This window comes from Penicillium vulpinum (assembly GCF_028829585.1).
Source record: "Penicillium vulpinum strain IBT 29486 chromosome Unknown utg000003l_segment0_segment0, whole genome shotgun sequence".
NCBI lineage: Eukaryota > Fungi > Ascomycota > Eurotiomycetes > Eurotiales > Aspergillaceae > Penicillium > Penicillium vulpinum.
In genome coordinates this window covers 2,194,404-2,218,546 of record NW_026643243.1, presented here as the reverse complement: position 1 = coordinate 2,218,546, position 24,143 = coordinate 2,194,404, and the positions used below count along the sequence as shown (strand labels likewise).

Sequence of the window (24,143 nt, the reverse complement as noted above, 5' to 3'; positions counted from 1 at the left end):
TTGATATATATTATTGTTAAACGAACTACATACGAACCAATCAACTTTCTGTTTTTTTCAGCATAAATGCATAAGTAGATTGGAATTCTGATAGCAGAAAAGAACAAGCCCCCCTCTTGGATAGACAGTTGTATCAGGGGTATTGTAGGAAGCAGTAGCTGATCTAGGTGGAGCTGCTATTTGCTGGGAAGCGCACTTTTGACTAGGACTTACAGATCCTGCGCCTTTCAGTGGATATAACACCCAGAGAATGAAATTACCACAGCTACCTGATGCTATCGAGCCCGTCTGAAAAGAATCAGGCAGTCCGATGATCACAATCCGTTTTTCCATTCATGTTAAACAACTAGGAACCTTGAGGATACAAATTTTTTGATCAAGTTGATTGATACTGATAAGAATATGGTCATTATATACGCATCTTTCCTTGTCCTCAACTTCTCGTTGGTGTTTCCACTAAGCTAGGGACGTATCGCCTAAGGTGATATCCGAATAAAAAAAACCATAAACTTGACACTGTGCACGTATGTCTAGGCTAAATCATGCTGCAACTCGATTTGAAAACAACTATCTTCCACTGAATGACGCGTTTATAGAGAATCGGGGTCTTTTTTCATAGGTATGAGAGACCATGCTTCCGTCCCTCGGTCATGACTTTCGTTGGCCTCAAAAGACATACCAAATGATAACCCCAGCGCTACCATTGATCAGTCCAGTACCCTGAAAAAGGCATTGGAACCATGTATACCTTTCCATCTCATCTTTCATACGCGCGATCTTATCCATGACTAATGCTCCTCTATAGGCTTTGGCCTCATATTCATCTATGTAGAGAACGCTCACTTGAACCCCAGTTAATTGTTCCGGTGTGGCTGTCTCAGTAACTAAAGGAAATAAACGAAAGTATGTCTGCGGCTGCGCGAGGAATCGGGTAGTTCATATGCGTCGTAAAATCGCATTATATCATGGCCGGATTGTGAAAACAGTAAAAATCCAATTTGTGTAGTATTAAAGTTGAGACGCAACTAATTTGTATTTGACTTGATTCAAAACTTGGGGACTTTTCGCTACATCCATCTCATTGTACCAGCCATCAAGGTAATCATTTTGTTTCATCCAATACGTTAAACCCCACGCGACTAATCTGTACATTTAACTTGCTTGATGTTGGGACTTGTGGAAGAGTACATCTCGTTGTGCCAACCATCAACGAGAATCATGTTGCTTCTAGAGTCACCGTCCGCGGTCCAGAAAGTGTAAGATTTCCCCATTCCACTTGTACCATCCTTAGTCTTGAATTTGAGCATATACCAAGGGCCGAGTGTTTCAACTGCATATTCACTGATGCCTGTTTCCTGCGTCATGTACTCCGAGGGATTGCCAGAGCTGCCTACCACCCAGTTGACAGTAAATTTCGTGCCATCACACAAGTAGGCGGCTGACAGCTGACTGAGCAAGAGCGCTAAAGATGCGTTTGCGAGCTTCATGGCTTTGGCGCTGGAATTTAAGTCAGAGGTGATGGTTGGATTGGCACCAGAACTAGATGGATGTGGGTGGTATATCAAAAATATGGCTCTGGTTAGAAGGATTAGGTTGGATAGAGTAACATCTATGAGATTATAATAATAAAGTCGCCCGTCGACTGTAGCATGATGACCTTTTATAGAATTGTGGTACACTATTCGTAATGAATAGCTTCTGTAATTGCTGTAGATCCAGATCCAATTCGACTAGTAGTGAGGTAATTGCGTCGAAGTATGACTAGCATATACGCCAGACTGCTTCTGTTTGCGTTTGGCCGATAAGAAGATCTAAATTTTGTGGCTTATAACCAGCTGTGATTGAGTATAAAGTCGCGCATTCTCCATTTAATATGACAGATTATGATAGCTAACACCATTCATTGCAAACTCTGGTCCAACGGCGAACATATGGATCGAGTTGACAAAAATGACATCGTTCTTCAAATTGTGCTTTGCAGTATGATATCAAACCAAATTATGGAAAACTCGAACTTGTCAAGCACTCTTGGAATTAGGTTCAATCGACAACATAATGACTATCCATGTATACACTGCTTCTGTATTCAACCAACATTCTGTGGCATGGGGACAAAGTTAACTTTGTGGACTGGGGGTCTATAGGGCAAGGAATGGACTAGCAAAAGGTGCTGTTGACCAAACATCGGATGGAAGTGGTCAGAATTTCGCGCGATATATTTTGGGTCAGACCCACATGTAGAAAACCCAATTTGACAAAAAAGAGGGTCTTGGCGGCATCAACCCGCTAGATCAGCGGAATTATACACACAAACTTGTTTGTTATTTTGTACCCCAATTTAGGGTAGAATCAGTTAGAACACGGGATAGCCTGCAGTTGACCAGGTATAATTATACAAGGTGGCGGGTGGACCTCGGGAGTGGCCGTTATGGAATACCGTGAAGCTTCCGAGATTTAAGGTTACCCCATACTTAGGTAGGATGACGTATTTTAGCTCTAAGGGTGGCGAGTAGAGAACCCCACTGTTTTAGTCGAGACCCTATAGCAGTAGGTGACATGTAAACACAAAACGATAAATTGTCTAGACTAGAATTCATCAGTGTAAATATCTTCACAGTTAGGTCATAAATGATGTCAATCTGAGAGCTATAATCCATGTGATAATCATCGAGGAAGAGAGACTTACTATTAATTGGCATGTGTTTCCAACAAGAAAAGTTCGTTATGCCTGCTGGTACTCTGTATCATCATCCATTATCTTAATTATCACACATATCCAAACATTCCGTCTCGATCTATCATGAGATACTTACCAATTCTTCTGGTTTTTGTCTTTGCAGCAATCACTTCAGCATGCGGTAATAATGCGTATCGATGTGTTGGTTCAGGCAGTACGGATGACGACTGGGTGCATACGAAATGCATTTGTGACTTGATTAAGTCAGACACTTGCTACTGCTCTCACAGGGCAGAAACATATTGTGATCCATCTGGTGATAACATCAAACATTTCAAAGATGCTTGCGAGGCATTTTCTGGGTATCATTGGCGGGAATGTTGAGTTCGACTTCAGCCTGAAGAGCTACTGCCTGAAGAGCTACTGCTTTGTCACACCTTTAGCGCTGAATATGTCTTGAGGAGCTAAACCCGTTTCTATGTGTACTGCGTTAAAACTGTTTCTTTGACTACCACATGTGTTCACCAAGAGCACCAGTTATGTAAAACTGGAGGTTGAAAGATATTTTGTCATGGGTATTACTATGGATTTAAGAAAGCCTTGATATTGGTTTTTCCCATCCTTGGGTTTTCCTATATTATTATGCAAATGCAGAGGCAGAAATTTCAGAATTATCAACACCAATACCAGACTTTAGTGAAGAATACTGTCAGGATATTATACGCCAATATAGGATCATGATAGAAGACATGATGTTTTTATTATTTTGCCATGTAGTTTGTCTCCTGGCTATTTCCCCTGCACTGAAAATTAACAATATACACAGCACTTAGGGATGAGTGAGTGATATCGGTCACTACACCCAGAGAGGCTGTGTATGTCAACGGTGTTTGATTTCTGGAAAATACTACTTTTGATGAAACCACCGAAGCCTGATAGGGGAGAGAATGACTAAATAAGATCCCCAGCGACACTCCGTATATGGAGGGCATGATCCAGAGCGGTAAATTATTCTTCTGAATAGGGAGGGGAGGACCCACGTGCGTGATATTCCAACCCCATGCATTGAAGAAGGAGTTGTAGAGCAGGGATCATCCTGACATTGTCATTGCTCCCCACACTAAGAGTTGTGGATGTGTCACTCTCCCAGGGAACCCACGCCAATATCAAACTTCTTACTCCAAATCGGGGCTATGATATGCAGTTCCCGTGTTGATGGGAATAGATTGTGCATCATGCACTTGATGAAATTTAATGATTGGGCGACATGAGGCGTTATGATAGGCAATTTTGCCCTCGTGAGTCGAAAATTCAGCAGATCGACATATTGAACCTTCTTCAGCTTGTGATTCTTCCTCATCTTCAAAAGGATATTAACCGAGCTGAATAGATCTGAAGTAGCGATATTCAGCTCGTATGCACTGATCTTACAGATAATCCCATAGCTGATGGCTCAGCTGATTGTGACTCCTGGTACGTGTTGAATTCTCATTGGAAGACTAGCACTACACTGACCCATGCTCCTAAGTGAGTGATAGACTGATCGATTCTGGAATTTTCATCATCGATACAAAGATAGTAGGGGTACCTAGAGCATCCTACCCCACTATCCTGCCACGACAGCCCGAGCGAGAAGGCACGCCAATGTATCTGCACCTACTTGCTTTTTCTGGATATAATTCGGTGATTGTATTTGAAATAATACTGTATTCAAAGTGGGTGGCATGTGAGCATTAGTGTGACTTCTCACCCAAGCTGTCGTGGCAGAGCACATTGCATGTTGAAGAAATAGTACCTCGCAGATTTACATCAGTATTATTGTTAGTCGATAGATCTTTCGACCCGATCTGGAATAGTCTATCTTGGCAAAACAAGCCTACAAGATCGGGCCAAGAGGGCAGGCAGATCGAGACGGGAGAGAACGGAATGAAACTTAAATTTGGGCTTGCCTGTTGATACATCTCACCGCTGTTGTGATGAGATGTATAAACTCAGCTACAATTGTCGATCCACCACCTATCACATACATCTTGGCGTAAGTTATAAAAAGCCCCATGTTGGACTTGGAAGTTGGTCGCAATCGCATCAATCATTCTTATTAATCTTCAAGTTTACTTCACGTCATCACCCTCCGTTGAAATGGGCAAATTTAATCTTCATTCAGACAAGTCTGAGGCATGGGCCAATCATGCCGAGACCGCTGCAGCTCGCGAAGCTGAAATCAGAGCACCTGGGTCAATCCCCAAGGAAAACTTCTGGCAACCGGGCGAATGGGGAGACTGGACTGCATTGGAAAAGTCTTTTGAACAGGAAGCTCGAGGATGCGTACCACCATCGCAAGGTGGAGCTTTTCAAGGCGATGAAGAGTTTCATCGAAGAAGCCTACAAGCCTGACACAGATGAAAAGGAGCCCTCAGCTGAAGCTGTCAAGGCCGTTGCTACTAGCGTCGCCAAGGATATTGTGGTCTATCTGCTGGTTCAGTCGGGAATGTACGATCATGAGGGCGCGAGCATGGCAGAAAGCTTGGCAAAAAAGCAAGCTGTCAGCGCCTCGAGAATAGATATATCCGGTCCATCGCTGGAGAGAATCAAGGAGGCGTATAAGGAAAAGGTTAGTCTATTCCCTGCTTCCATTGATTTGTGTGTACCGGGAAATTTGGATGGAACTATCCTCTAGAGCGTCAAAAGGGAGGCCAATATATCCTGAGCTAGAACTTATGCTAACTGGTAAACCTTAACAGAAATCTATCGCAGACATTCTTTCATTTGAAATGAACAATGATATCAAGACCCTCGACATGTACATCACAGTGATGGAGCCTCTCGAGGAGATTGCCGAAAGCAAAAAGCAGATCATATCCATCTTCGATCCTTCCAAGGTGCATATCTACCATGGATTTTCAAAGGACGACAAATGGGATATGGATCGAGCCCAAAGAGCAATAAAAGCGATCAAAAGTAAAGGGTATATGATCAGAAACAGGGATAAATTCACAGCCTTCTTCGACACCGATGAGAAAGCCGCCATTTTCGGGGAAATGTTCCAGGATGTTGAATGGTCAAATGACCTGGAGAACATCCAAATGGAGCGATCGATCCTTGAAGCTCTCCTAGAGGCCAAAGGAATCCTGGCTTTGCTGCTGAAGTTTATGGTCGATAAAGTGGATGGCGATGCGATCGCCAAGGTTGATAAGGTGAAAGGAAGATTGCAAACACTCAATGAAGCTGGCAGGCATGCATTGACTATGGACTTGCTTAAAGATCTTTGACCGGGTTTCAAAGAGCGAGTACGGAAATTTGAACGAGTGGAATCCTCGTAATTTCCGTCTTGGGAAAGCAGCCACCGTTTAATGCATCCAAACATTCACAATGCTTTCGGGAAATGGTGACTTCAAGGTTGTTTCGGATGAGTATGATTAAGCATTGCAATTTGAGGGAAGAGCCACTTTGATCAAACAGGAAGCTACAGACGTAGTCACGACGTAAATAGTACAGAATCGGTAGGAACGAACCTGCTGGGTAGAGGGTAGATCGTGTTTCCCCCCAGGGCTCCAGTTGTTTTCTCAAAACATTCACATATTCTCATCATGGCCTACACAAATACTACTCTGATTATGGCGACAATTACCACCACTTTCTTCGATACTGTTGTGTATGGACCCTCTGCACCTCCCTCTGCACCTCCCTCGCCTGCTCCCTCTGCCGCCCCCGCCAGCCCCCCGACCGCGATTGAAAACTTGTCAAAGTTGCCGGAGGGCCTCTGGGCCCTGATCCTCCTCGTGGTGGGCGCTCTCCTGGCGGTCGGCGTCATGAGCGCACTGTACTTCCTCTTTTGGAGGAATAAGAAGGGTGATAAGCCCAATAAGAGCGAGGAGAGGGAGAAGAGAGAGGAGACCATGTAAGTTAAAGACCGTTATCCCTGTAGAACCTTCTCTGGGTGCTCCTCTGGATGCTCCTCTGGATGCTCCTCTGGATGCTCCTCTGGATGCTCCTCTGGATGCTCCTCTGGATGCTCCTCTGGATGCTCCTCTGGATGCTCCCCTGGATGCTCCTCTGGATGACCCTCTGGATAGTCTTCCTACAAACTAGCTAACATCTCGTGCATAGCATTGACGACTTCGTGGCCCCCTTGAGCCCCCAAGCCGCACTCACCGCAGAGTGGCTCCGGGATAGACGGGCAGGTAAGTTCAAGAGTCTCATAATTGCCCCTATACCCTCGTAGTAAATGCTGACAATGGTGGTTAATATTGAAGGCAAATCTCATTCCCGCCTCCGCATTTTGGTGGAGCCGGCCTACCACGATACCCTCCCGCCCTCCCCTGAGAGGTTAACCCGGAGTGACGTTGAGTTTGTCCCGGTGCCCCCGGGATTTATAATATCAGGCTCTCCGCCTCCCATCACCGCCTCCCCCGCTTCCGATCCCGCTATCTCCCCGAAGTTCAACTCGCGGGACCCGGCTACACCCTCCAGCGTGAGAAACACCTTGCGCCATAGTGCCCAGGCCACCAAGGAGTCCTACATCCTTAGCGATGTCCTGGGGGCTTCCCTGATGGCATGAAGGGGCGTTTGGTCCACGGCGTTCCTCGGTTGTTCTGCCCGTTTTCTTCACTCCGAAAACCTTAGCGAGGTGAGCTGAATGAAAACGGAGATACCATACATATAGGGCACGGGAAGTGGATGTTGTTTGTGGTGTTGAGTCGATGGCGTTCCTCGGTTGTTTTGACCGTTTTCTTCTCTCCGAGAACCTGAGTGAGGTGAGCTGAATGAAAACGGAAGTACTACATATACAAGGGATAGGGAGGGGAAGTTTTTTTTAGCGTTCCTCTGGGGCTTTTTGGCCGTTTTTGCTTCTCTCCGAGACCCTCAGTGAGGTGAGATGAAGGAAGAAAACTGGGTGAAGATGTGAGGTGGAGGTGAGAGGATGCGGGGGTTTTTATCTGTACTTTTGGTTTGTTGTTGCTTTTTGTCTCGTCTTTTTCTTTTAGTTGACTGGCCCCTTTTGGAGGTGACCGTGTCTCGATTTATACTATTGTTGGCGCCTTGGGGCACCTTGACTTTCCTCCTAGACATGAGTTTCGCTATTCACTGTAAACCCTTTGTCCACTAGAATTAGGTCCTGTGATAACCTTTGATTAATCTACCATCATGATAGATTTCAAAAAAAATATTTGAAGTATTGAGCATTGCACTTCAAAGTCTCCTATTTTGTCGGATGGAAGAAGTGTTTGGAATAAGGAATAAGATCGTATTGGAAATCCAAATCAAGCACACAGAAACAACCCATCCACCAAGCATATACATCCACATGTATCGTTCAAGTTGGTACCAAGAGAGACGAAACCTAGAGGTGTACTATGAAGATAAGGCATTCTGGAAAGTCTCATATGAAGTGCAAGACAAAGGGGGCTATCTACACTGCTAGAGAATCGAATGTTGGAACCAACCACAGAGATCAATGTGATACCCAAACAGGCATAAAGAAAGATAACACCAATATTCAACAGCCTGGGCGTATCTTGATCGCTTCACAGACCCTCATTACACTTTGCCATTAAGGCTGAGGTCAATGCTTCAAAATTTTCTTCCAAAGGTTCCTGCCTGGCTTTGCGGGAGTATCGTAAGTCACCTTCGAAACATTGGCCGCATCATGGCATTGAAGACTTTGGTCAAGTTTATCACTAATCTTATCCACCTTTGCCGAAAGCTAAAACAACCGATCAGAAGAGCGCGACGAGTCGCACGTGCAATCTGCAGCTCGCTCGTTTCCTCCCGTCCCTAAAGCGTCTCCATCGCAGGTGTCGTCGCGGTCCGTATCCTCCTGAGCCGGCTCGTGTCGCATCTGCTGGATTGGATCCCGCCTCAAAGAAGAATAGGTCCGGTTGAACTCATCAACAGTGAGTCTTGACATAGCGGTATAGATATCGGTGTTTTGAACAGTGCGTTCCTTGTACATATTTGCTAACTCTGTACAGGCCTGCGCTCCATCTGTGTATAAGCGACTCATCTCTAGAGTCACCTCCACAAGCAGAGGGTAATCCGTTTCGGCGGTCGCTTTGTCTGCAACCCTGAGAATGTCATTCGCCATATTGTCTAGCCGTTGGAGTTGTATCCGGCGTGTATACTCGCTCTCAATAATAGAGGTGAGTATATCTTGGCTTGGCTCGTTGGATTCGTATTGTGGAGGGTGATCCTCGCAGTATGACAATGCCTCCGATTCTTGGGGCGTAAAAGGTAGTTCGGACATTTTCAGAGATTATTCAACGATTCTTGTATGTCTTGTCGGATTTTTTATCAGGGAGGAAATAGAAATTTGTTAAAAAGAGGAATCTGGGATTGAGGTTTTGATATAGGGGAATAGCATATGTATATTCTGCTTCTGTCACTAGCCAGCCGTCGCCTAATATGGATTCCAGAGCCATGGTAGCCTACCCAAGTGGGCCGGATCGGCTCCGCCGACCTAAAAGGATTCTGACTGACTATGCAGGCGCTTCATCCAGCTGAAGCAAGAACTCGAGGCCAAACACCGAGTTAGGATCACTCCCAAGAGTAAATACAGAGGCTGATAACCTTTCCGAGATTCTTCTTCTATATTTGAGGGTCTCCTTACTTTAAAGCTGGCAAAAGCATGGAACCATGATTATACTAGTCGCTTCAACGAACTGACCACAAGTTTTTCAGTTACGTAGTTCTTTTAATATATCGATATTCATATCTAGCGTACATACCTTGCCTGCATTAAGGAGTGATAGTTTTCCAATAAATATCGAGTGATTTGCCTCCCATTCCTAGACTATTCTAAATTATATATTTTCAAAATTCCATCGGTCTTTTTCGAGGCTATCTCAACCTTCTTTGGGGTCTCTCTTTGAATAATTTTAAATATACGGCTGTAACCCCTACTATCCTCGCATTGAAAAACCTTGTAAACCAACTGTTTCCAGACTTTTTGACGAAGTTTACCTGTATATCGAGATGTATATTATACTATATATTTGCCACAAAGTAGATCTAATTCTAAAGAGGACAAAAGCCGTTCCTTCGATGAGACCATCCAAACTGGAGAGGAGAGAGAGCAAAAACAAACCAAACAACCATGCAGGTCTATATCGAGGATCTTATCTATCATATAACTAATCGCAAGCTTCTTTATACATTGGAATACAAAGTAGTGAAGTACTATGCCGAATGTGGAGGACCCACATAAATACTCCGACCCTATCTATCAATTCTCCATTGGAGGAATAATTCAAGCAGTTGTAGAACAGGGATGGCACTGAAATTGTCATTATTTTCTCCCATGGTGGCTATTGTTAGTGATTGGACATAAAATGATGGCAGTCGACTCCACCAAGTGGGTGATCTTCATCCTTCAGATTGAACAATTGGGAAATCCCCCCTTTCTAAAAATAGCTCAAGCCTTTTCTATGGCCAATACAAAAGAGTTGCCAAAGCAATGCAATGGAACAAATGTCTTCCCCCCTCACGGCATGCCCTCGGAGATAACACGGTACTAATGGCGTCATGGCTTACGCCTCAGTTCCGTCCCCGAGATCAGAATCGATAGACAGCCCCACACTAACACCCGAAGGCTTTCGATGTTGCCCTAACTCCTGAATATTCACCGTGGATGCGCGGGTTTGATTCGAGTAACTACTAGATAGTACATATGTTGTACATGGAAAAGTTGTTTTGCACATTTTAAGCCGTTTCACCACATATATGATCCAAACAAAATAAGATCCAAGAAAACATGTGAAAAGCCAGCCAAAATTACTACCAAAATAACTCCACAAGCACACATACGCGGCCAACATATGTACATAACTAGAAGTCTAGCAAGCCCACCAAAAAGCAGTATTAGTAGGCTTGGCACGATTATCAATCACCCTTCCTTTCTGACAAGGAAGGTTTGAGGGGGGATCATCTGTACTCACGTATAAAGTACCACCAGTTACAACGCAACTATGCATTTACCTTTAAAAGCAGCGCTGATCTTCCTGCATGAGAAATCACACTCATCACTCTTCCCTCAATCTACTATCCCTTTCACTTTCCTGTCTTGGAGGAATTTCTTCGGGCCCGTCATGAAGCTACTCCCCACCGTCGCCATTGCGGCAGCTTGTGGCTCACCACTCGCATCTGCCCTAATCCCCCCAGTCATTGATACTCACTACGGTACCATCAATGGCGGTCTCTCCCCTTTTGCTGGGGGTGACAAAGCTTTCGTTTACAAGGGAATTCCGTATGCCCAGCCGCCCACCGGCGCCAATCGCTGGACGAAAGTAGGTGGTCCAAGCTACTGGGGTGAGCTGAATGCCACTGAGTTTGGCCCGCAATGTGCGCAAACAATCAGCGGCGCTGGTATCTTCTCTAGCGGCAAGAACACAACTAGCGAAGATTGTCTTACCCTCAACATCTGGACCCCAGCATACAAGGACCAAACCAACATGGCATCGAAAAATCTGCCTGTTTTCTTCTGGATCTACGGTGGACGCTTTTCGGGTGGTTCTGCTGATGTCAAGACCTACGACGGTACCGGTCTAGCGCAGAAAGATATTATCGTGGTTACTATCAACTACCGTCTCGGACCCTTTGGATTCCTCGCTCACCCCGACCTGACTGCTGAATCAGGCACTAACAGCTCAGGCAACTACGGTATCTTGGATCAACAAGCCGCTTTGCATTGGGTTAAGGAGAACATCGCCAAGTTTGGTGGTAACCCTGGTCAGATTACAGTTGGCGGACAATCCGCTGGCTCGGCTAGTGCCCTCGACGCTATGTGGAGTCCTTTGGTTGCTGGCCTCGCTGCTGGAGTTATCTCGGAGAGCGGTGCACGCGGACCCCACGATCCGATGACTGGTACTGTGGCCACTTCGTACAGGGCCAAAGAGGCTGCGGAGGCACATGGAGGTAAGTAGAGATGGGATCAAATTGCCACAACAATACATCCTAATATCAATATATAGTCAGTTTGTTGAAAACCATGGGAGTAAGCTCAATTGCTGAACTCCGAAACGTTTCTATGGAAAGCCTTCTTGAATACGATATGCTGAACGACATTATCTGGGAGGGTACTGTGTTTGAGAGCTTCCCCGATGCGTTCATGGAGCCACCTATGTGGCGTCCCAACCTCGATGGCTATGTTTTCACAGACACCTATTTTGGCGCTTTGAGCAGCAATTCCCATGCCGATATTCCTATCCTGACTGGCAACAACGCAGATGAGTCTGGATCTACCCCGACTCTCACCTACTCTGCCTCCGAATACCAGGAACTTTTCAGCATTCTTTTCGGTGACCTTGCGGATGAATTTTTCTCCTTGTATCCCGGTGAAAATACCACCCAGGCCTCGGCAAGTGGCAATGAGTTCTGGAGAGATCTAGGTCGAATCGGAACCTGGACCTGGGCCCTAGACTGGGCTGCTGGTGGCGCGAAGGAAAATGTCTATACTTACTACTTCAATCACTGGCCGTGAGTTTGTCCTAATCAGTTCGGAAGCTACTCTTGGCTGACACTCTTACAGTGCCGAAAAACGATCAAACGGTGCTTACCACGGAAGTGAACTTTGGTATACGTGAGTTATTGGCATAACGGAACGTACACTCGATCAACAGCAACTAATCACAACGCAGCTTCAACAACCTGCCCTATAGCTCATACGACAATGCGACATGGAACGACGAAGATTACAACGTGCAGACGAAGATGGCGAACTACTGGGCCAATTTCATCCGAAATGGCAATCCCAATGGCGACGGCCAGGCTCAATGGAACCCCTCCAAGAAGCATGAGCAGACTATGTGGCTAGGAGACCAGTGGGGAATGGGCCCCCTTACTATGGACAACAAGCGCATTGCGTTCCTGGAGAAGTGGCTTGCTAGACAGTCAGCATGGTAATTAAGTTTCTCATCGCTCAGATGACCGTCCAACTCTGGGTGATCTGTAGCCCAGGTCCGCTCTGTTCTATTTTGTACTGGAGAATATAGATTACTATGAGGTATATACACGCATATATTTCTGTGCTTGCACATAGCAGGCACTTTCGTCTGCCAGATCCAAGTTTCATTATGCCAATTCTGCATGTGCTTCGCTTGTGTCTCACTTGTGCTTCAGTTATGTTATAAAGTACATATTATTAACATCATCCACAAAAGACAAAACTTGGACAGGCATCAGCCAGCTGTACTTGGGAAACCCGAGAGACCCTGACAACCGAAGAGTTTTCATTTCCATACAACATAATATCCTGGCGAGGCAACGCCCAAGACGCGTACAACATACGACCTGCACAGGGGTGAAATGCTACTGGTGCGGATCAGCTAGGGCTTCGGGCCTTTTGGGCCTTGCAGATCTTCGTCACGGAAAAGCCCGAGCCCTCGGTAGAGGATTCACCCGGTATTCTCTGGTTTTTCTTTCACGTTTATCGCTCGAAATTCGAATATTTTTGTTTCGAGTCTAGGATCAGATCCTCAAAGAGCAATCAAAGCCGAGAAAAACCACTGGACCACTGATTGATTGCTGATCTTTACTCCGTGGTACGGAGTACTGCTTGTCGAATTGGAAATCCGCACCAATCCACTTCGGACTTAGTTACCTTTTTCGGGTGCAGATCTCCCAGGGCTTTGATACAACGCGTATTTCAATATCTCAGTGTTTGATGTCGGTCTCAAATACAAAATACAAAGATAAGCAATGGAAACGTGAGTAGCCAATCCAATTTCAATAATTTGCATAGCGTAACGTCCTGGTTTGAGGAAAAATGTATGCAGGGTTTGTTCTCATGAAATTAGTCTGCCAAGACCTGGTTATGTACACATGGGCACATTTATGTATAAATTACTCTTGGCTTCCCGAACAGGTATCCTCGATGTACTGATGGGGCTTACAGGGGACTAAGCTGTTCTAATGTGGGGTCACAAAAAGGGACAATGTTCAATGTTGCTATGTACGACGTGTCTACGCCTAGTCTATTGCAAGCTGCTTTCAATTGCAAGCTGCTTTCATATTCTTATGTGAAGAAATAAGATAATAGGAAGCAAAGCCATGCTTCAATTATTGGAGGAAACGCTCTGGCTTCGCCAACCACTGTTCAATGTAGTCGTACGTAGTCTTCGTCGTGTCTCCATACTGGCCCGGATAGGACTCGCACTCAGCGCACGTCCAAATCTTGTGATCAGCTCCTTCAACAAAGACAATAGCCTTGTCGTTACCCGGGGCATTGATATAAATATTCTCTGCGTTCAAATATTCCCAATGACCAGTCATACCCATAGTCAACAAAGGAACATGAACTCCCTTTGACAGACTCCGACGGCGAGAATTGCGCTGAGGCGTGGTTAATTCCATGGAAGCCGGTGGGCGTAATGTCAAAGTCGGACGTCACACGGACGGCATAAGTTGAGAGATATCTCCGGACTGTTGTTTTGAGAGCTCCCTGGATGTATTGATTGGCGTAACTTTCGAAGTTCACTGGAACACGCACTGATTCGACGATGCGCGTTGTGATTGAGCCATCTTTGTGAAGGAGGGGCCAAGGCTTGGAGGTGTGGGCGATGTATCGAGTATCCTGAGGGAAGAACTTGTTGTTCATGACGCCGTATGCAGAATCAGTGATGTAAAGAGGCTCATCATCGATGAAGCTTCCGTTGTTCGCCTCAAGGGCTGTCAGACGTTCCTGTGCGTATTTGATAATGTAGTCGTTTCGAGCAACCGCGGCCTTCTGGTACGCCTTCTTGAATTCGGTTGTATATCTTGAGCTGTTGCCATTGATGAATCCATTGGCAGGGTTGAAGAGATCGAGACTCTGATTAACCTTAGTACCAGTGATCCCGTCGAGGGCAGGGTTCAAGCTGAGGAAGGGCATTGTTGCAAGGCCATAGTTGGCGTCCATCAGCATGATTCCATCGGCGGGATGCAGATTTGCCACTGCACTGGTACAGTTGTACAGCTTTTCCGGTCCCTGGCAAGCAGGAACACCGTTCTCTGCGACATTTTGGAATGTGGACATTAGACCGCCGCCGCCGCTGTGGCCGAAAAGGACGACCTTGTCAATTTCGGTCAGGTTACGCAGGTACTGCATGCCAAGTTCGGCGTGGAAGAGTTCGTTTTCGAAAGACATGGTCGACATCACTCCACTCTTGTCAGCTGCATTGTTGGCGCAGAATGTGACGAATCCTCGGCGCGGGAGCTCTTGGCATGCGGAGAATGCCATGTAGTCGCTTTCTGCGTGCATCACGTAGACTGCAATACGAGACTTGCTACTATTCACTGATGGGCGATAAAGACCTCCTGCGACGCCGTAGTCACCAAAGTCGACTAAAGTCGGTTGTGGCAGATCCGCAACAGGGCTGATGCTGAGTGCGGCATGCCCTTCCTGGATCATTGCACCAAATGCAATGGTCATTGCGGTGACTATGCTCTTGGAGTAGAACATCATACTCTCCGGGATTTGACTGTGGACAAAATAGGACGTGTCTGGGCTGTGCTTGAACGTACAACGATCACGACTTAGGGGAAGGCGCTTTTATAGTATATAAATCGGCGGACGAAGACTCCCTAAAATGTACGTGCATAATTTAGAGCAATTGAAGCAGAATTTTCCGGCATCTTTCTGTAAACCGAGGATGATTGGCCGAAATACCTGCCGTTATTCACTATCTGACAGCCATCCTGCATCCTTCCGGCTTCTTGGCGAATTTAATTCCGAAATCAGAGGGCAGCGGCAGATTAATTTAATGTTGCATGAAGTTCTGAAATATCGTGCGCCCGATGCAGCAAATCAAAAGTACAGTAATTCCCTTTCATAATGAAAACGTGTATGACGAATGCCAGTGGTTCATTTAATCCGCTATACAAAGTAGTAGTAATAAAAATTTCCTCTGCCACCTACTTCGTTCATTTGCCATTTCTCTCATACCAAGTTCGTTACCCACGGCTGATCAGAATACGGTAGCTACCATGCAATTGGGGGGTTCATGCTCTCAATGTTTAATCATACTATGATCGCTATTCCATTATCGCAGTGAATCCCAGGACCACACAATGCACTACGCGTTAACTGCATTTAGTTATTTAGGTATTTCTCTACATTTTAATATGAAATTTATACATATTTACTCCCTTAGTAGTACAGAAGCATATAGTTCAATGTGGTTATATATATTTGATGGGTCCAGGTAAAAACCGGTTGTCGCAGGACTTTTGCTCATAGAGTGGACATCGTCAATCCTCGGATTCCTCAAGTCCCATACTTCCACCGGCTGTGGGGAGTGTTGAACCCATCATAGAAGGGAGAATACTTGGGATATGCCTTCGTCTGACTATAAATCACCTTATAAAGCTCAATATCAGTGATATGTAGCTCCTTCAGTCCGATGCGAAGGGCTTTTGTGTCTTTCATCTGAGCAGGCGTTAGCTCACTTACAAAGAGGATACTGGTCCGCATCCACGGGACACCTACTGTACTTGCGGTGGAGAGCCTCAAAGACCTGCTCAGCAGTGCCGAATTCAGTAGTCCTGTATAGCCAGTCCTCCGAGACCGCGGCCTCTGGGAGACCTTTAAAGTTTTTGAGAGGGTTCCAACATACTCGGTAGATGCGACGCACGAGCCTGACGGCGAGGATTGCAGCGAGTAAAAAACTCAAGCCGGCAATAATCCTGGGTATTTCCAAACCCAGAATATTTTGGGAGGACAGTAACACCTCGTAGAATGCCATGATTCCTTACAGTGCTTTAGTCGAGAGTGTTATGTGATGAGATGAAGATCGGAGCATAACCAGGGCGTTGGACGCCGGAGGTAGGCTCTTATATGGCTTCCAAACAGAAGCCAGCGAGACTGTCATTTTTGAGGCGCAATAGCTTAGCTGGATTTTAAGCTATGCCCTCAAAGAGAAATTTTGCGGATACCGAGAGGAGGAAAATCCCAGATAGAAAGCAGCCAGTGAGGATGAAGACCCGTTGTATATCGGCCCCGCCACCACTGTTCCGACACGTCTCGTTTTTTGAATAATGCTTCACCATTGAGACAGACCCTAGACCCCGGACTCTCTGTGAAGGCACTGTCATAGGTAAGGATCTACCCCACACTATAGTGTGGGTCCGCTAGACTCTACCGGCAAGAGCTCAGCGGGGAACTCTGGAGGCGGGACGGGATACGACCTCAGATATATGAAAATATGCAGTGAAGCAAGGTATGGTAAGGTGATCCAATGTATGTAACCTAATAAAACATGATATAAATCCGCGTTTTGACCAATTTGTGCGGAATGCTGACTAATTGTAAATTCACTTTTTGTACGACATGCCGTTGTCACTTGATTCACCTGTTTTCACCCAGTATTGCATGCCGTATTTCTGACAATATATAACGTTGGGGTATAACGTTGGGGGATGAGGGGAATCCCAGTTCCAATGAGGGACAAACTTCCAAGGTTGTACCTATAGCGGCCCCACATCGCTCTTGTGTATGTCTTCTTTCTCATATACACTATTTGACCAACTCCCTAGGAGACAGGCTTGCCTACCTTGCCCTGTATATCGCACCAAGTTTCGCGTTTTTGCGAGGGCTATTCACATACGCAAGGGTAGGGTGGATCCTCTGCCATATTCAATTACTACTAGGAGCCGCCGTACGTGTGTTCCTATCTATTGATTGATAAAGACCAGTTCCGCTTGTGCCCAAATTATCTTTTGAACGGATGTGGTAGTTATCTTGGTTAATACCTGTGCTCTTTTACGTCGATCCAAACCGCCAAAAGATGTCCAATAGTCTTCGTGTGGCGGTTCTCGGCCCCAAAGGCCAATGTGGACAATGTGTCGTCGATGAGTTATTATCCAGAGGACATCATGTCGTGGGAATATCCCGCTCGCCTCCCAAAGTCTGGCCGAAAGCGACACCAGAACAGTTCAGCTCGATTGCATGTGACTTCAGTGATATCAAGAGTCTCAGCAGCATTCTTTCTGACGGCGGCTTTAATGCGGTAATCTCTGCATTCGGGCCCCCCCTGACTGATATGAAAGATGTCTACCGGCTTGGAGTGGAAGGTCATGGTAATATCAAAATGGCTGTGATCAGATCGACTTATCGCGGTCCATTCATTATCATTGGTGAGCATGCTCAATCTCACCAAATGTGCTTCGGGGGAGGGGAGGTGTGAAAGTGATATTGACTGCAACTGATAACCAGGTGGCGCGGGCTCCCTGTATTACAAGAATGGGGTGCAGCTCTGCGATGATAAGGATTTTGCATTCCAACATTGGTGCGCGCGTCATGAGCATCGCATTACTCGAATGGTCAACGATGCTAATCATTCTAGGTATCCCTGGCCTGACGCCCATCTGGATTACATGTCCGCTCGGATGATTGACCGTAACCAGCGGGGGCTGGGAATCTTCATCAAACTTTTCAAGTGGGCGAGAAACAATCGCGAGCAACCAAACTGTAAGTCTCATCACCGAATCACCCAATCTGGGGAGTATGGCGGATAACGAATGCGTTCCAATCAGGGTTCCCTTGGCTGCTCAGACCGTTTGCAAATGTTATCATGCACAGTGCGAAGAAAACCTTGACCGATCCGGTCATGATTGGGCTGATCTATTGCTCTCGAGCGGCACTCAACATGTGGGAAGGCGTTCGCGATATTAAATGGAGCTTTCTCTCGCCACCCTGGCAACTGCGCGACAAGGGTATGGCCGGTGGTTAGACACTTGAAGATGATATTCAGGCTGACGCAGCTCTTGCGATAGGAATCCGAACCGGGAAGTACGAAGTGTATGTGGACAACTACGCCGGCTCTGCTGAGCCCGCCATTCACAATGGTATCTATAATGAGGACCTAGCTGTTGCCATAGTGGATGAAGTTGAGAATAACCAGTTACATTATAAACATTGGACTTGTACGGGACCAATCGGATTGAAGGCATGGTAGAATAACTCACTGCACTCGTTCGAGGAGTTGAGTCTGGCGGGCAGGGTCCGATGTTTCCTTTGAAATCAATATGGTTCTGGCTGAATTCATCTGCGGTTTATTCAACGGGCTTCACAATTGTTTCATTGTCTGTTTTTGTAAACCATTCTACTTCTCTCTTGGTCCCTCATAAAACTTCTTAATATATAGTTACGTGCCAAGAAGAAGGTCAAGGGAGGAAGAATACCTTGTGCATTCAAACAAAGATAACTAATCTAGAGAAGGGGAGGGGAAAGAAGAAAAACCTATCTGACAGCGGATGCTTCTGATATAGTTATGCCCCTAATAAGTAAGTAAGCGGATTCCATCATCTTTGATCACATTCTCACCTTTGCCAAATCCAACGTCCAGAGCTGCCTCAATCGTCACAATATATGAAGATAGTTCATGTATATACACGGCACTCTACGACAGTGGATTTTTAACCTACTTGCCCTTCTCAGACAGCTCTAGATTATACTGCCTATATTAAAGCAAACCCCTTTTATGTTAAACACACATAATTTATTTTTCCAGTTAAGAATTGTAAATGAGCTTTAATTTCTCTTTCTTGTGGGATAGTGCTATGTTAGTGGCCAGTACGCACTAACGTAGTTGCGGAAACAGAGGCCAACTGGAATAACATCATAAGGCATCGAAGCTGATTCAAATGTTGATATACAGAGAATATTGTATTCTGACTTGTTCATTTGCTAGCATAAAAAGCTGCCTCAAGCGTTGTAACTGCCCCTCCGCACACAAGTGTCCCCAATTTCCAGCTTTCACTCATAGCAAATATATTGCGGATTCACCATTCTCATAAATCTCATTAAACGTAGCCTAGTCGAACAATTCATACAAGCCAACTGGCATCAACGCCGCACAATTCACCAGCTTCTGCTCCAGATCAAAAGCGAGAGCAGCATGTCCTGTTCGTCCGGGGCACACCCAGTGGACCAGGAACAGGTTCGGGCGGAGCTCCCGTTGCTGATAGGGGACTGCAATGATTGTGGTGCCATCTAGAAGCTCAGGGACTGTAAAGTACACGAGCTTTTGGCTAAAGCTGATGCGATATTGTGGACCGGTAGGGTATTGGTATTCAAAGGTGCGTCCATCCATGCCAGTGGTTTGCGGGCCTCCTACCTTGTCTGGGAGATGTTCTGGCTGCACTGAAAGTTAACAAAAATTCAAGGGCCAACTATGGACCGGGGAGGAAACTAGATTTAGTATTCTTACGTCGGGGATATTGACCGCTATGTTGTTGGTTGGAGAAGCCATCATCAATGAAGGACTCGGAAATGACTATCCCTTTCTTTCTTTCTCTTTGGCAAGAGTCGGCTGAATAGTCCCCTCGAGGCTACCCTAGGACTCATTAAATAGCATTAGACCGAGTCGGGTCCAGGGAGGTGCTCCCGTCACCCTAATCTTCGTGAGCACATAGAGGGAAACAGAGTGAAAAGCGGGGCAAAATCTACTTTCCTCCGTTTGAAAATGAATTGCATAACTTGTTGGTAGTCGGTCGTCCGCCTTGTCTCCAAAATGCGGGGCCGACACAAGTTATGGACTGCACTTCGCGAGATTCGATCTACCATGCTTGCTTATTGGCCTGCTTTGTTTCAACTGCGTGGAACATGATTCTACGACGTCAGATGGAAGCTTCCAAGTCTGTCCAGGTATCCCAGGTTCCGAAATATCTCCGACAGAGACGGGAACGAAATTATGATCTCATTGTCTCACGTTCAACACTCCCATTTTTTTCCCTTTGGCTATCGAAGAGTTCCGGATTTATTTGCATCATGTCTAAGTCCAGTGAAAATATCCAGGAGCTGGAGAAAGCCAAATATTTAGGCAACTTTATCAAAGGTATCGAATTTCGAAATTGGGAATACAGAATGAAATTCCGTATAAGTATTTTAACTAAAGGTACATATCAGCTCACACAAACGGGAAAATCCGGTATGTATAGGTGCATTTGTAGGAGAGATGGGTTGCCTAGTATCAAGTCCCCGATTTCGAGCCTACAAATTTGCAGAAGAGCAACCCGAAATAGATCCTATACACTGAAGTTTTCCAGAAAATGGAAGGATCAATCTCGAATGCCAAACGAGTATACTTTTACCGGTGCTCAGATACAAAGTACTTCCTCAGGGCTCTCCAGGCACTATATATTATATGTGTAACCCAAATAAATCGCGCAAATGTATCTATCGATCTTATGCATGGTACCAGCAGCATAGTACGTTGTCTATCTGACGGAGCCAGCAAATAATATCTCCCTCCCGGCATTCATCAATGCCTGTGGTTAGCCTGCAAATATCTGCAACTTTTGGTCAACGCTACCTGTAGCAATAACATACCGGATCTGCATCGCAGACGGGCTTTCTCCACTAGCCTTAGAGTCTTCTGTCAAGCTTACAGGAGCACTGGCAGTGGAAGGGCCTTTCTGAATTCCTGGAGCCCACCTCAAACAGGTAATGAAACTCCTATGAGCGTCGCTGATGACTTTCACACATTTTCCTCCTTGGGTTAAGTCCCAACAACGTAATGTATTGTCATCAGCAACAGAAAGCAGATATCGGCCTCCAGGGTGGAAAACAATTGCCCGGACCCAATTATCATACCCAACCAATGTCACTAGGCATGTGCCACGGGCATCCCAGAGTTTAATAGTCTTATCACGCGATCAAGTTGCAAAGAATTCTGCTGTGTTCCCCGTGGGTAAGACTTTCTTTAAGCCGGCTAATTGAGCGGAGTAGCGATATGAAGTCGACGGAGCAATGGCGCAGCACTCATTGAAGTTTTCATGGCCGCTTACTGTCAATTTGTTTTCCAGTTTTGCCGAAATATCCCATAAGCGAACAGTCATATCGTCCCCAGTGGAAAGGAGGAACCTTCCGTCAGGAGATGGATAAACATCTCGCACCCAGCCAGTGTGGCCTTGTATCGTCTTCACACAATACCCGTTAGTTACATCCCATAACCTTATATCCATATCTTTACTTGCGCTAGCAAGTAAGCTCCCATTTGGTATAAAACGGACGGCGCTGACAATATGTTCATGTCCTTGTAAAGTCCGAATATTGTTATTTGAGAGGAGGGAAAGCCTTTCAATTACTGTATCAGGTTCTTGATAATCCTGAAACAGGTTGTTTAGACAACTAGTTAACATTGGATGAAATGTCGGGGGTCGTCATGAGAGGCGGTAAATCAGGTAGTCAATGCTCAACCAATTAAATGCCCCCTATTCGATGGGCTGTTGTAACCCGCCATCTGTGATAGATAACATAACTGTGGTACGCTCGAAATGCAAGATTTGGTTTCAATCAGAACTATCGAATACTATGTTCCATCACAAGACAATACACAAAGCCAGAATTAGCTGGACCGATTGAGAGCTTAGCCATAACTGCTGCGAGAATGACATGTGATGCTCGTTGGAGAACATGTCTGTTGGGGATTCCCCCGTAAATTGTCCCGGACCAGATTTCCCATTTTTCATTTCCAAGTCCGTTACACAAAGCTTGCTCGTAACAGTACCTTGATTTCCTATGGCTTATGCCGAAGTGTATGAGAAGGTGGTCGAGATCGGTAACGCACATAAGAGTACAGGTTGTCGTGCATTGAGGACATGATGTATCTAGATTTTGTGAGCTCGGTGACCCTGGATGGCTGTCCAAGTAGTCACCTTCGTCCGCGAAGATTTGGCAATCAATTGTTATAAGCGGTTCTAGGGGAAATAATGTTAGTCGCACTATATATATATCGGAGCCTGGAATATCTGAGCGTAATGCTCAGATATAATGGTCTAGTCCAGGGGCATGTTAGAAGAAATAAATGGCTTTGTACAACATATACATATCAATATGCTAAATTCCGCATGTTCTTTGTCTGTGAGAATTGTACGGAGTCTTCAAGAACTATGGATTCGTATACTTCAGCAAGAACATTCAGAATCTCCCCGAATTTATCCGTCCCTCCCATTCTCAATGGACACAAAGCTAAATTATCGATGATAGTTGATCCAGTAGCAGCAACGCCGACAATACACACAATGGTAAGCTGTATATCTTAGGTTGATGGGTATAGTCAATCGCGATCACCCAGGGTTCAGCTTCAACATAACAGCGTAGAGTGATTTCTATATATCCTTGCCTATAATATAGGTCGTGTAGTTTAATGCTTCTGGCTAGAGGTTCCCGGGTGTATCTGCTGCAGTGCACATTGTTGTAGCGGTTTGAGCAAGGTGGTGATCGGTGGAATCTGACATGCTCATGTTCATTTTTTTGTATACAAAATAAGGCAGTCATGTGGTCACACTGTCGATTTCGTATTTGAGGATCCACTCGCCGTTTTTTCGAAGGTCCATTAGCAACTTCTAGATGGTGTACGACCAGCAAGAAATTCAGCACTTCCTCGGAAATTGGGGCCCATCCACGAAGACTCCTTTGCCCTTCATTATCCCCACACCGAATGCGATTAATTTTGCTTTGGTATTTGTATCGATGTATGTGTAGTGCAGCGCAAATGAAGGTTTGCTCGACGCCATTTCAAACGACGGCGAGCATATGATCTGATTGGTGGTGAGTTTAAACTTCCATTCTTATCAAAATCCAGGGCAGCCAATCTGCCAGGTGTTTATAGACATGGCGATGTAACTTGACTTGTAGGTTCGTCGACTTCCAATGTGGATCCTTGGTCTATCTTTGTCGATTCTCACAATTCCACCCAACCCCCCTCACAAGTTATATAACCTCCGTTCATCTCATGAGTTCGGCCTCTTGAGGGGTAGCGCTCGAGAATGAATACACCCCTGTGGCGTGGCGAGGCGCTGTATTCATATTCATAAAATGTGCCGTAGAGGACCTGAGCTCGCCAGCACAGCGTTACATACTGTGCTACCGTAATTTAGCGCTTCAGTCCCGTGTTACATCAATAGGAGCATCGTCGGAAATATCAAGCCCTGCACAGTCCAAGAGGGCTGGAGGGTGGCTGTGTTGCATCTGCAGGTGGGATATTATAAGGCCACAATGAAGGTGACTTTATGCGTGAAAAAAAAGAGAACAGGCAATGGAGATTGGGCGTAAAAGAGGCTGTACTACCTGACTGTTGTTGCAATCAACAGCAACCAGATCTCGTCCATAGCCTTTCTTTCTTTGACCGTGGGGATATTGATAAAACTCCGTATGATGCTTTCAGCGGCTTTTAATTGCAGCTTTTCCATCTTTCCCCTTCGGAGGCTTCCATTTTCTCCCCAGGTATACAGTAGAGTAGCCTCGCACGCTGCGGGATGTGTGGTATCCGCGGTTGCGCTGGCGGATTTTTCATGGCAAAGTCATGTCAGATTTTAGTTGACGTAAATCGTAGTGCCGTGCGTCGATGTTGTTTCCACGTTGATCACATGCCCCTATATGATGGTATAAATAATAATCTATAGCGGAATTGAACAAAATGTAGGTGAAGTCGATCAAAGCCATCAAAATGAAACAGGCAGCAGAGATATATACTAGTATGCGTTGGCAGTA

General features: G+C 45.6%; 9 protein-coding genes across 9 annotated transcripts; 4 read left to right on the top strand and 5 right to left on the bottom strand.

The window, feature by feature from the left end:
* Positions 1 to 1,139: 1,139 nt before the first annotated feature.
* On the bottom strand, positions 1,140 to 1,487 carry N7479_005953 (uncharacterized protein; the record flags this gene model as incomplete). Its single annotated transcript, XM_057253649.1, has 1 exon — positions 1,140 to 1,487. The coding sequence occupies one exon, from the start codon at positions 1,485 to 1,487 to the stop codon at positions 1,140 to 1,142; it is 348 nt and encodes a 115-aa protein (XP_057107511.1).
* A 3,329-nt stretch (positions 1,488 to 4,816) lies between these two features.
* Positions 4,817 to 5,946, top strand: N7479_005952 (uncharacterized protein; the record flags this gene model as incomplete). Its single annotated transcript, XM_057253648.1, is given in 3 exon segments — positions 4,817 to 4,974; positions 4,988 to 5,288; positions 5,419 to 5,946. The coding sequence occupies 3 exon segments, from the start codon at positions 4,817 to 4,819 to the stop codon at positions 5,944 to 5,946; spliced, it is 987 nt and encodes a 328-aa protein (XP_057107510.1).
* A 318-nt stretch (positions 5,947 to 6,264) lies between these two features.
* Positions 6,265 to 7,235, top strand: N7479_005951 (uncharacterized protein; the record flags this gene model as incomplete). Its single annotated transcript, XM_057253647.1, has 3 exons — positions 6,265 to 6,575; positions 6,785 to 6,858; positions 6,931 to 7,235. 3 exons carry the CDS (start codon positions 6,265 to 6,267, stop codon positions 7,233 to 7,235), a joined length of 690 nt encoding a protein of 229 aa, XP_057107509.1.
* Positions 7,236 to 8,381: 1,146 nt separating this feature from the next.
* N7479_005950 (uncharacterized protein) lies at positions 8,382 to 8,921 on the bottom strand (the record flags this gene model as incomplete). Its single annotated transcript, XM_057253646.1, has 1 exon — positions 8,382 to 8,921. The coding sequence occupies one exon, from the start codon at positions 8,919 to 8,921 to the stop codon at positions 8,382 to 8,384; it is 540 nt and encodes a 179-aa protein (XP_057107508.1).
* Positions 8,922 to 10,761: 1,840 nt separating this feature from the next.
* N7479_005949 (carboxylesterase/lipase family protein) lies at positions 10,762 to 12,574 on the top strand (the record flags this gene model as incomplete). Its single annotated transcript, XM_057253645.1, has 4 exons — positions 10,762 to 11,587; positions 11,644 to 12,148; positions 12,201 to 12,251; positions 12,310 to 12,574. 4 exons carry the CDS (start codon positions 10,762 to 10,764, stop codon positions 12,572 to 12,574), a joined length of 1,647 nt encoding a protein of 548 aa, XP_057107507.1.
* Positions 12,575 to 13,883: 1,309 nt separating this feature from the next.
* Positions 13,884 to 15,080, bottom strand: N7479_005948 (uncharacterized protein; the record flags this gene model as incomplete). The annotated part of the gene is made up of 1 exon (XM_057253644.1): positions 13,884 to 15,080. The coding sequence occupies one exon, from the start codon at positions 15,078 to 15,080 to the stop codon at positions 13,884 to 13,886; it is 1,197 nt and encodes a 398-aa protein (XP_057107506.1).
* Positions 15,081 to 15,898: 818 nt separating this feature from the next.
* On the bottom strand, positions 15,899 to 16,392 carry N7479_005947 (cytochrome P450; the record flags this gene model as incomplete). The annotated part of the gene is made up of 2 exons (XM_057253643.1): positions 15,899 to 15,996; positions 16,101 to 16,392. The coding sequence occupies 2 exons, from the start codon at positions 16,390 to 16,392 to the stop codon at positions 15,899 to 15,901; spliced, it is 390 nt and encodes a 129-aa protein (XP_057107505.1).
* A 1,041-nt stretch (positions 16,393 to 17,433) lies between these two features.
* Positions 17,434 to 18,603, top strand: N7479_005946 (NAD(P)-dependent oxidoreductase; the record flags this gene model as incomplete). The annotated part of the gene is made up of 5 exons (XM_057253642.1): positions 17,434 to 17,782; positions 17,862 to 17,934; positions 17,992 to 18,116; positions 18,182 to 18,361; positions 18,422 to 18,603. 5 exons carry the CDS (start codon positions 17,434 to 17,436, stop codon positions 18,601 to 18,603), a joined length of 909 nt encoding a protein of 302 aa, XP_057107504.1.
* Positions 18,604 to 19,461: 858 nt separating this feature from the next.
* Positions 19,462 to 19,740, bottom strand: N7479_005945 (uncharacterized protein; the record flags this gene model as incomplete). The annotated part of the gene is made up of 1 exon (XM_057253641.1): positions 19,462 to 19,740. The coding sequence occupies one exon, from the start codon at positions 19,738 to 19,740 to the stop codon at positions 19,462 to 19,464; it is 279 nt and encodes a 92-aa protein (XP_057107503.1).
* Between the last annotated feature and the right edge of the window lie 4,403 nt (positions 19,741 to 24,143).